A 12240-nucleotide genomic window follows, 5' to 3' on the forward strand; every position below is an offset into this window, starting at 1 on the left:
ACAACATGGATGAAGCTTGAGGACATCATGCCAAGTGAAATAAGCCAATCACAAAATGACAAATATTGTGTGCTTCCACTTACATAAAGTATCTAAAACAGTCAAATTCATAGACACACAAATTAGAATAGTGGTTACCAGGGGCTGGAGTGTGAATACATATTTTCAATTCTCTTATATTCTTAGGAATGTAATTTCTGGTCATATGCTAGCTCATGTTTTTTGAGGAATAGCCAAACTGTGTTCCAAAGCAGCTGCACCACCTTACATTCCCACTTTGTCAACACTTGTTATTGTCTATCTTTCTCATTAAAGCAATCCTAGTGAGTGACAAGTGATATCACGTAGTGGTTTTGATTTGCATTTCCCTAATGACTAATGATGCTGAGCATCTTTTCACGTGCTTATTGGCCATTTGCATATCTTTTTTGGAGAAATGTCTATTCACATCCTTTGTTCACTTGTAAACTGAGTTGTCTTTTTATTGTAAGGTTTCTTTATATATTCTAGATACAAGTCCCATTATATTTTTAAAATAAGGGAATGTCTGTTTACATAATTATAGCTTTTTATACCACATTTTATTATCTTTCAAAATATTTTCAAGTTAGAATTTTTAAGTAATCAAATGTCACTCTAATTGCGGACATTTAAAAATGTAAAGCAACCACTGCTTTTTCAAATGAATTGTTTGAATTCCAAGCCAAGGAGTCACGGTATGGTGACCCAGAGGTTAAAAGAGATTTACAGAGATATATGCAATGTATGGGCCTGACTTGAACTGGAAAAAAAAAAATTAGGAGACAATTTAAAATACTGACTGAATAATTACTAAGAAATTGTTAACATTTAAGTGTGGTAATAGTATTATGGTTATATTTAAGAGTCTTTATGTTTTAGACAAACATACTGAAATATTTACAAATGAAATTGTTTACTATCTGAAACTAGCTTCAAAACATATCAGAGTTGGGAAGATGGGTGGCATATAGACAAATCAAGATTGGCCATGAATTGATCATGTTGCAGTAAGTTCATTACACTATTCTACTTTTGTATATGTCTGAAATTTTCCATTAAAAATAAAAAAGCAAAAAGAAATTTAAAAGCACTACTCCTATGTCCACTATGTATAAGAGCACAGGGAGATGGCAACAACTAAACGATACCAACTAAACGTTCACAAATTTAAGAAATGAATTCCCAAAGTTCTCTCAAAGCAAAAAAGCTCTGGGAAACGTAGTGAGACTGTGGCAAATTTCTGAAGTTATTTGTGCAACATTTTAAATGTTACCATCAGTCACAGGCTAACTGGGCTGCTACATCAACCGTGGTGCACACAACAGGACAAAGCACCAGCCATCAGCACCACTCTTCACCCGAGCGGTCCGTCTCCTCACCAGAGGTCACTCAGGGACTGCAACTCCGACTGGAAGGATATAATCACTCCCTTGAGTGGCTACAGAAAATACTACCTTCAAGTAAATACATATCTACAGTAAGTAATCTTACAGCAACCCCTCAGGCCACCTTATACTCACCCAAACTGCATATCCAATAGACACACGAGTTAGGATACTCAGGCATAACTTGCACACTTAAAATACATACCCACCAGAATGACTATAATAACAACAGCAGCAAGTATTCTCGAGGATGTGGAGAAACTGCAACCCTTATGCATTGTGGTAGAAATATTTTTAAATGGTAGAGCCACTTCGGAAAACAGTTTGGCAGTTTTTTGGAAGTTAAACATAAATTTTCCAACCAACCCAAATTTACACTCCCAGGAATGAAAACGTGAATGTTTATGGCATCATTATTCATAATAACCAAAAATGTGAACCCAAATATCCATTATGGTGAAAGGATAGACAGAATGCAGTATACCCACACCGGAATACTATATAGCAACTAAACGAACTAACTACAGGTATATGCTACAACGTGGACGAACCTCAAACACATTATGCTAAGTGAAGGAAGCCAGATATAGAAGACTTGAAATTGTATGACTCTATTCACGTGTAATTTCAAGACAGGGAAAATTTACAGAAACAGATCAGTGCGGCTCCTAGGGCTGGAGGTAGGAGCAAGAATTAACTGCAAAGGAGCATTAGGGAAACTTTTATAGGCTGATGGAAATGTGCCAAAACTAGATTGTGATCATATTTCCACAACTCTATAAATTTACTGAAACTATTGAATTGTACATTTACAATGGGTGAATTTTATGGTGTGTAAATTATACCTCAATAAAGCTATTTTTTTTAAGCATCATTACAACAAAGTCTTAGCAATGACTATTTTAAAGCTCTGGCTGACAGCCTATTCACTTCATATAATTTCAAAGCAATTAATTCCAATATACTATCAGGATTAAGAATATTATTAGCATTTGCTTGAAAACTAAACATGCTATTTTTAGATGATTCCAAGTACTTCTCTAAAACTTACTGATCAAATATGCTATGTGTCATGCTAACTATGTGACAAAATTCATTGTCTATAGCTTACATTATATTTTCTCTTAGCCATTTTGTTTTCCCCTAAATTTAAGACCTACAATATTCCTTTGTGTAAAAGTCTCATTTGGTATTGCCCAAGTTTTCTATTAGATACAAAGTTTTCTTAGAATATTTTATAACTTGAAATAAAGTTTTAATATTTATACTGAACATGCATCTAAATAGATATATACATTCCCAATAAAAAATGAACATTATCCATTTTTGTCTTCTTTTCTTTGGTCACTAAGTCACTCACACGCTGCCTCTTCTGATAAGTTTCAAACTTTTCATTGCTTCAAATTAAGCCGTGTTTTCACTATTTTGATTCAAAATTCTTCCTTTGCTGTAAATTTATTTGCTGGATTCTTCTTTTCGAAGCAGTGCTGCCTTCCATGATTAGGCCTGCTTTAATTTCAGTCTGACTCTCTCTCTTTCCATTCTACTGAAAAATCTGCCAAAGAGGTACTATTCCCTCTAAGCCAGCCATCAAAAAACAAAAATTTTTTTAACCAAACATTTTCCCCCAAATCAAATCTCATACGAAATGCCACTAACCTACAAGAGATACAGTAGAAAGCTACAGATAAGTGGAAGGAGACCCAACCTGCCTGCTAGGGCCCAATGTCAGGAGATACGGCGGCCTCAAAGGACGGTTTGAAAACCAATGCTCTAAGTCACAGGCTACACTGATTTCTGCACAGCACAAATACAAGAAAAAAATTAAACTGAAAATACTTAAGCAATACTCCTAAGAAAAAATTGGATATACCTAAATTAAAAACCCACCTTTAGAATCTCAATTTTAAACTTGGCTAATTATAAAATGATTTCCAAAATAATTTGTCTTTAAAACACCATAAAGAAAAATATTACTTTTTAGGAATTCCATCTACTACAAAGGCTGTGCACCTTTTATCATTATTTTCTTGACAGATTAAAAAAAGATCAACCAAAGAGAAGTCAAAAGCCCCATTAACACAAAATACTGAGCCTGAGCAAAATTGTAAATAAATGAGTTGGTCAATAGAAAATGCCAATTACCCAACAGGCAGTAAAGAAAATAAGATGGCAAGAATGCTCTGGTGAAAACCATTTATGTAACTGTACTGAGTTTAAAAAACAGCATTATTTGCCTCCAAAATCAGGCACAAATCAAGCAAATCCTCAACCAAAATGGCAACAAATAGTATGGATAAATTTGGAAAAGGGGATTTGTACTATTAGAATTTTCAAATTTACCTTAACTACAAAATATAAACCCTTTTCCCGCAGAACTCAAAGGTAAAGGTATCATAACGTATAACTTCACCACATTTCTATAAAATAAAAATAGAAATTACTGCTATATGATTGTAAAAATGGAGGCAAGAGTTCAGAAATATACTCGTTTATAATCAATTAAATGATGAGCCATAATTTGAACCCTAATTATCACATTAGGTTGAAATCACAATTCAGGTATTGTGTCCTCAGTTACTAAGATATATGGTAAATAGTTCACATTTAAAAAACATTTTATCATTACATTATCAAATTTGATAAAATCTTATCAAAACATCTATGTAGCCAATATAAATTATATTGTTAAAAGTATAAAGTAACATTTGAAGAAAACTGCTGAGGTGCCAAATAAGTATTTTCTATTAAATATACACAATTTAACATTTAGAACTACATAAATTAATTCTTGCTAAAAGTTGATTCAGGTTTACAAAGGCATAATTTGTGAACTATAATAAATTTCCCCAGCACCACCTTCTTTTTTTATTCCAAAATTCTTTCATTAGGTTTAACTTTTCTTCCGTCATTCATCCATAAAGGTTACAGAAGTTTTACAATACGTAGTCTTAATAGCAACATGTTTTAAAAAATCCAAGCAAAGTGCACGTTAAGCTAGCTACAACTACTCAAACTTCTTGATTATCATCAAATAAAAATTAGATGAACGCTTCATTCACTTAAATCTGAGGAAAAAAAATAATATACCTTGCTTAAATAAGAATTCCCCCAGAAGGATATTATATAAAAGACTTCCCATGTTATTTTATTAAGTTTACTTTCTCTCATTAAAACTTTTAAATTAAAAGCCTAATGAAGAACACACACTTACAATGTCATATTACACAACTACAGTACTGTTAATTAAGAGAGCAGCCCAGTATAGTTGTAAACATTTTAAATGTAGTAAACAAGACTTGGCATGTCTTTTCTCCCCAAAACTTGCCATTATAATGCTCTTTCTGTGATTAATTATTCATCCTGGAAAAATTTTCAGGTATATTTTAGTCTTTAAAAATATTACACTGAAATAATGTGTGAAAAGATTTAGTCATGGCAATTTCACTGAAGCTTTTATTGCCTCGGTTGGTAATGTGACAGGGATTGTAAGAACACAATTGAACTTACAGAGATATGCAGATGATAGTCACTAAAGATACTCTTCATCTCAAGTATTTTTCATGTGGGCACTTCTAATTTTATACACTTTACTATTTAAAAAGCATTACATTTTAAAATGTGTACCTGTTTTGACATTTGGCAAAGGAAAATCAGCATGGGGAGTTTACCAGAAAGACTGAAACACTAATGAGTTAAAGCGATTCAAGTTGCGTGTTGTGTGTGAGTGTGTCTCTCTCAACCTCTCTCTGCCAATAACTCTCTTTCACAGACACACACTCACACACACTCACACATGGCCATATGTGTAAGCATTTTTTAGTACAAAATATTCCCTGGAAGCAGACATTTATCCCCAGAATAATCACACCACATTAAATCAGTCTTCTCTTCTCAGCCCTAGTAAGAGTATTAATTCTAAGATGCCATCATAGAGTGAACCTTAACTTTTATGCTACATAATTATATTCAAAGCTTTATGTATTTTTTGTTTATAATTACACAGTAATTATAAATGTTTAGTACCAAACTGATGACAAACACTATTTTGTTGAAAACGTCTTGCATTTAAAAGAAAAAGTCTGTAAAACCCAAGGCACTAGGCCATGAACCAATATCAGACTTTTATGAAAAACAATTTATATTGAAAAAAAAGCTAATGGGATCTCATTTCAAAACACAGCATACTCGAATTAATCAATCTGAAGACAATATCATAACTCAAAATCTTCAAGACAGGAAACAACATAGTACATAGATATATCTTTTTAAATTTTTCATAATTGTAGTTCTTTATATTTACAAATATGAAATCAGGAAATACTGAAAGCAGCAGGACGAGTCTTCTTCTTTCTTTTTTTTCTTTAAATAACCAATTCCAATAACCTAAATAGAAGTTTTCAAAATTCTCCTTTGGTAGAATTATATTCTTGAATTAAAATTATGATTGGAATATTGATATAATATCTATGGGGAAAGCTTTCTACTCAATTTCAAAATCATGTAATAAAAAGTGGTTTTAATATGACAATGTTTCTTAAAATCATTCCCACATCTACATAAAATGTACTGCTAATCTGAAGTATATTCCTTTGATAATTTCAACATTAGACCTTAGAGAGTGCCTGAATACACCAAGCAAAATCGATTCCTGCTAAAGATCATAGGCATCCAATATTTGAAGTTTTACATGTTTTAACCTGCCTTACAGAAATGTTTAAGAAAGCAATAGACCCTTCTTCACATATCAGGAAGTGAACAGAGAAATGAGCATTTTCAGCATGAAAGCAGTTCACAGGTCTTGTAATGACAAAAATACATACAAGACAGACTTCTGCTTTGATGTGAAAATTGAGCTAATTTAAGTGAAACAAAAACAGTAAAGAGACTAAATAATTTACAAAAATAGAAGCCAGATTGGTATTTTGCATCGAGTGCATGCTTGCTGGAAAATCTCTGCTCCTGAAGTAAGTATTTGGCAACCACAGTGATTAGCAGTTAAAGCAATTTCAACAAAATAAGAAGTCATCAAAAATGGACTATTTGTCTGAAAGAGCAGTACCTATATTATAAGGATTGAACTTCATGGCTCATCATGACCATTTTCAAAATTTAATTCCTACTATCTTCTTATAAATTAAGAGAATTTCATTTGTGTTCCATAGTGCGCTCACAAAAAACCCAAAAAAAACAAAAAATAAACCCTCATGCCTAAATTTAGAATATTGTATTGTGTAGCAATCTAAAACATTCAAAACAAATTAAATAGTTTAACTTATTCGACAGGCATATAAGCATTTCAAAATCATAATGAAATCCAATTATGTAGTGCACAATGTAGACACAAGTAGAATCTAACATTATGCAGACATTTTCTAAATAAAAGCTCCCTGTAGGACAACTATATATATAAACATGGGTAAGATAAGTGCAGACTAGTTCTGTGGAACCTTTTGAAATCGAGGGTCTGAAACACAAATTTTTCAGGTAGGCACACCAAGTTATCCTAAAAATTTTTCACGTTGGTTATTTTGACAAATTTTTCATCAGATACTCTACTCACGTTAACAATACATGTGATTTGCCAGAAAAAAAATCCCCCCAAACCAAAACACCATTCCAGATCTGGTACACTTAAATATATCACTCTCATTGGAAGTGCTATCAGCATAGTCTTTGCAACTAGCCCAAAGCATATATTTAAGAAGTTTTTATAAATTGTTTGTGATGTTCATATGTTTAATTCTTATGCCAAACTGTTTTCTGATGAAGACAGCATTGTGCTTTATGCAAGAATGGAAACCTCAAAATAATCACCATAAAGCTTCTAAGACTTATGGGAGAGTAAACTAGGATGGTCCACAGATATAAGATGAAATCCACAATGTTGGAATCATAAATGTTTAGAGCGGCCCAGACTAGAAGACAAGCCCAAACCACCATTAGAAGAATGAAATACGATATGGTCCAAGATGTATCCTTAAAGTTTTGTCTCAACCCTCAGTCTGAATTGTGAGGATTGATCTTCAGTTCAGTCCAGCCAGCAGAAATTGACTGTGCAATTTTCCGTTGTATTAATATTGTACAGACTATGTACATTCTAGAAGGTTCCTTTAGTGCTACACTGTTGTACTTTTTGTCCCAGCAATTTGAGGGCGTGCAAATTCCACAAAGTCATCAATAAGAACAGGCCATGCTCCTGGAAAAAAAAAAACATATATATATATAGATACATATATATATGAGAGAAAGGAAGGAAAGAAACAGAAATAAGGCTTACATTTTAATAGAATTCTTTCTTTTTTAAAATACCTTCCCCATAACGGTTCAAGTACACCATCATAAATAGTCCCACTGATAGGACTTCCAAAATTCTACCTATTTATAGAGGTTCTGCTCAAAATATTCCTTGTATTCTCTCTACTCTATTATTCTAACACTTGATCGTTCCGTGAAGGATAAAAATAACTTTTCCGGTAACCACTCAATAATACTATGGCTTTCTGAAGGCCACTGAAGTAATCTGGTTAAAACTGGCAAACTAAGGAACGGCCATGATAAAACGGCATGCTGCCAGTGCTGACAGCATAGTAGCTAGGAGGAAACACGTTTTCAGGCGTTTTCTGGCAACCTTACAAAGGAAATCTTTCCTATTTCATGATAATAAATGAGTAAAAGATTTGAAATTGCATAGATGCAGGCTTCTATACATCCACATGCCAACCTCCAAATCAGGAAGTTCTCCAGTTTTGTGTAACGCCTAACAGAAAGCACAATTATCAGTCAAATACAGCGTTAGACACTTCTCACTTTTTAGTGAAGACTATAAATGACAATGAAAACAAAGAGAAGAAAATAACGTCATCGCTGGTTAGAGTAAATGGTTTCAGGATACTTTTAAGGAGGCCAAAGTCACTGGAGATTTATTTATTTATCTGGTGAGGAAGATTGTCATTGAGCTAACATGTGTGGCAATCTTCCTCTATTTTGTATTTGGGACACCACCACAGTGTGGCTTGATGAGCGGTGTGCAGGTCCACAGTTGGGATCCGAACCCACAAATCCCTGACCACCAAAGTGGAGCATGTGAACCTAACCACTACACCACAGGGCCGGCCCTTCACTGGAGATTCTTTTAAAGAACAGTTCTGTCTATTCAACAACCTCAAAAATGCATCCTGCTAATTCTCAAGGGGGACTAGGTGTGAAGAAATCAATGTAAATCACTCCCACTTCTAGAAAAACAAAAGCACATGTCCTGCTAGTGTGTGGTAGCACCATCTCTATACATTTACGAAAATACAGCAGAAAAGCATTCAATCTGTGAATATTTATTGAATGCCAATCGTACTACAGGAGCAGCTGAAGTACATTTCAAATTAGAAAAAGTCACCAAACGAGTATACAACCACGTTCAGACAAGACAAACAGGGAATGAAAAAAATACATACAAGTATAAAAGTACATAAGAAGAGAATAGATCCCTAAAGTAAACTGAAAATATAAAACATGGATAAAAATTACTCATACCTCTCTGGAAGACATGAATACTGAGTTGGTATTAAAAAAACAGATTAGATTGGTAAAGAGGATGAAGGTATTTTATACATTCAGAAAAGCAAAAATAAAAGCACTGAAGAGGGAAACTCAACTCCAAGAAAAACCGACGTAAACAAGAAGTTCAAGAGTGTGTGATAAAAGAAGGCGGCAGGGAAAAGGAAAAAGCAGGGCAAAAATGTTCATTACCTTCTTCATCATAATTAGACATGTCATCTGCAATCATCGTACTGAAGTCTAAAAGAAGATTCCAAGTATCTTTTGGTATTGATCGTTTATGATGTTCCTATATAAAAACAAACAAACAAAAAACATCCAAATCACTAAAGAGTTTCAAAAAAACAGTCCAGATATTGAAAGGAAAAATGCAAAACAACTTGTGTAATGAAATTCTGGTAATCAAATTCCTCATTCTGTGTCCATTACATGCTCTGAGATGAGTTAGTCGTGCTTTAAAATGTTAATTTACCTTCAAATAAACCAAAATTTTAGAGAAAACATGGAACTGCAGAAAACAAGAACTTACCAACAAAAATTTATTCCATAAGTCTAAGAATTTAAATCTTCCATTAAGCACTAAATTCCAGTAGGCAATGGCCATTTCTAGATCTGTAAGATTAAAAATAAATTATGTATTTCAAATGCCATGAATATTTGTCCCTGCAAAAAAACCCCAGGTTAGACCGAAGATAGTCTTAAAAAACAACAACAACAACCAAAAAACAGCTTGTGTCCTGAATACTTATGTATTAAAATTTTCCTATAGAGATAAGACCAAGGTTTGTATCCTGCCTCCATCACCAAGGAATGGTCCCTTCAGGGCAAGGATACCACTTACCTCAGAGAGGGCTTCTGGAAGTTTTAAATTAGGTAATGTAGATAAACATGCTTGACTAGCTCATAAGTATTCAAATTTTAGTTAATGTACATCTGTGTTTCTTGACCTCAGCAACTGTGACATTTTGGGCCAGATAATTTTTTGTTGTGAGGGGATGTCCTATGCATTGTAGCATTAACAGCATCCCTGGCCTCTACCCATAGATGCCAGTAATAGCTTCATTCTACCCCGAGTGAGGACAACCAAAAATGTCTCCAGACATTGCCAAAGGTCCCTAGGGGGCAAAACTGCCCCCAGTTGAGAACCACTGATGTACACCTATAGGTTGTGATGCAAAGGATTACTACCCACAATCCTAACCCATTTTACACTCCAAGCTGCTGGCTGACTGATCTTGACCTCAAGGAGACCATTAAGACTACTGAATTAAAAATTAAAATTAATAATAAACACTTGTTTTTTTAAAATTTTGATGAAGATGATATAAATGGCTATTTAATTGGGTTTGGAGCAGAGAAGGGTAAAGAAGTAATATTGGCACATGACAAAGAACTACACCTGTCACATAACAGAGAGAAAGAACTATGATTTCTTTCAAAGAATTAAAGTAGTTAAGAAAGCATCAAACTTTTATAAGTGAATTTACATTTCCAGGTCAGGAAAAATTACATCCCTAGTAATTTAAAAGTCTTTTAGATATGATCTCCAAACCACACTTGATAATCTGAGAAATCATGAGAGACTAGGAAAGACTCCAAAAAGGCTCACATCCTATCTCAAAGAAAAATATATAGGCCATAAGGCTAAAAAATTGCCCATCTTCACTGGACTTTAACTTCTTCAAGGACAAGGACTACATATCCCCAAACTACTAGGCATTCAGAAACTGCTGAGAGAACAAACTTCCTACGGTTCCATGCGCAAATGTACTTACTTTCAAATCCATCATTATGCCTTCCTTCAAATTCATTGGAAAATGTGCCTCTTTCTTCTCCTATCTGAAGAGAAGCCCCTGACATCACTATCATGGATCAAAAACCATCCTGACTCTCCAAGGAATCTTGTCTATTTAATGATTGGTTTTCCTCTCTCCCTACGTCTTCAACTTCACCTTGTCTTCTGGCTTTCCCCTTCCACAAAGAAACATGCTCAGCTTATTACCTATCCTTAAAAAATCTTTCTTGGATTCCTCATCCCCTTACTAGCTACCCTCTTTCTCTTTGCCTTCACAGATAGTCTTAAAACAGTGCTTGGAGTCTTTTACTTTTATACATAATGTGCTCCTGAAAACATGTCTGAAGGTCGAATTCAGATCCCCATGTTTTAAGGGAACTAGAAATAGAACACCAATTCCTAATCGCAGTTCCTTTTTTAATCTTTAAAGCTCTATACCCAATATTCCTTCCTTGTTCTTTTCTTTACCAACTACACATAAATTGTCTAGCTTAAGTGCACTAAAATTGCTGTTAGGAGCATGTACAGTATAAGATTTGCTGTTATTAGCATGCTTAATGATTTCCTTCTATACTTCAAATGCACTATACTTATGGGAACTAAGCTTATTACTAGTGTTAGCATTTTCTTCCGTTTCAACTAATTTTTACAAATTAAGGATGAGAAACAATGAAATATTCAAATAACTGCAAACTATGAGATACATATAAATGTCCATTTGTCAGCTGATACACTAGAGCAAGACTGACAGAGGAGGAATGTACATGGATGATGTTTGAAAGCTCAGATTGTAAAAGGAGAACTTTCTGTAATCAACATCCATTGCCCTGTTTCCTCACCTCCCACACAGTTTAATCCTATAATTTCATCACTCACCCCACTGAAAGTAACCTCTGGTGGGTCACCAGACCCTTCTGTTCGCCAAATAAACACTTTTATGTCCTTAATTTACTTGGCTCTCTGCCATCTTTGACAGACTTGAGCACACCTCCTGGACGGAACTGTCGCTCCTTTCAGCTTTAATGACAGCACTCTATTGATTTTCATCTATCCTCTTTGGCCTTCTTTTCTTTTACTGGCTCCTCTTCCTCCATTCATTAAATGTTGGTGTTCTATAAAACAGTATGTTAGCAATAACCACTTCTACTTTCCTCAGATTTTTCAAACCTTTACCTTTTTCACATTATACACTCAACCATCTCTAACAACTCCTAAATCTGAAATTTATATCTATATTCTAGACTCATGCATCTAACTGCCTAAGGACATCTTCAACTGGGTACCCACAAACCACTCAAATCCAACAGGGCTCAAACTAAACTCATTATCTTACCTCTACAAACCTGCTACTCTGTCTCTATCAATGAATGTCATCACCCTGCAGTGCTTTGCAGTGAAACACAATTTCTCATTGTGAGGAACCATCCTATGCAATGTAGGACATTTAGCACCCCGCTAAGGCCAGTAGAAACCCTCAGTCATTAT

At 34.3% G+C, this 12240-nt stretch overlaps 1 protein-coding gene across 8 annotated transcripts in view; it reads right to left on the reverse strand.

The window, feature by feature from the left end:
* Positions 1 to 3881: 3881 nt before the first annotated feature.
* DCUN1D1 (defective in cullin neddylation 1 domain containing 1) overlaps positions 3882 to 12240 on the reverse strand; it is a 37645-nt gene continuing 29286 nt past the window's right edge. For all 8 annotated transcript variants that reach the window (XM_008531045.2, XM_008531046.2, XM_070583225.1 and 5 more), the window contains exons 5-7: positions 9490 to 9572; positions 9153 to 9249; positions 3882 to 7605 (exon numbers count right to left, since the gene is read on the reverse strand). In XM_008531045.2, coding sequence (XP_008529267.1) covers positions 7526 to 7605; positions 9153 to 9249; positions 9490 to 9572 — 260 coding nt within the window. In that variant the 3' untranslated portion in view covers positions 3882 to 7525. The remainder of the gene's footprint in view (positions 7606 to 9152; positions 9250 to 9489; positions 9573 to 12240) is intronic.

Source organism: Equus przewalskii, chromosome 18 (assembly GCF_037783145.1).
Source record: "Equus przewalskii isolate Varuska chromosome 18, EquPr2, whole genome shotgun sequence".
NCBI classification, from domain to species: Eukaryota; Metazoa; Chordata; class Mammalia; order Perissodactyla; family Equidae; genus Equus; species Equus przewalskii.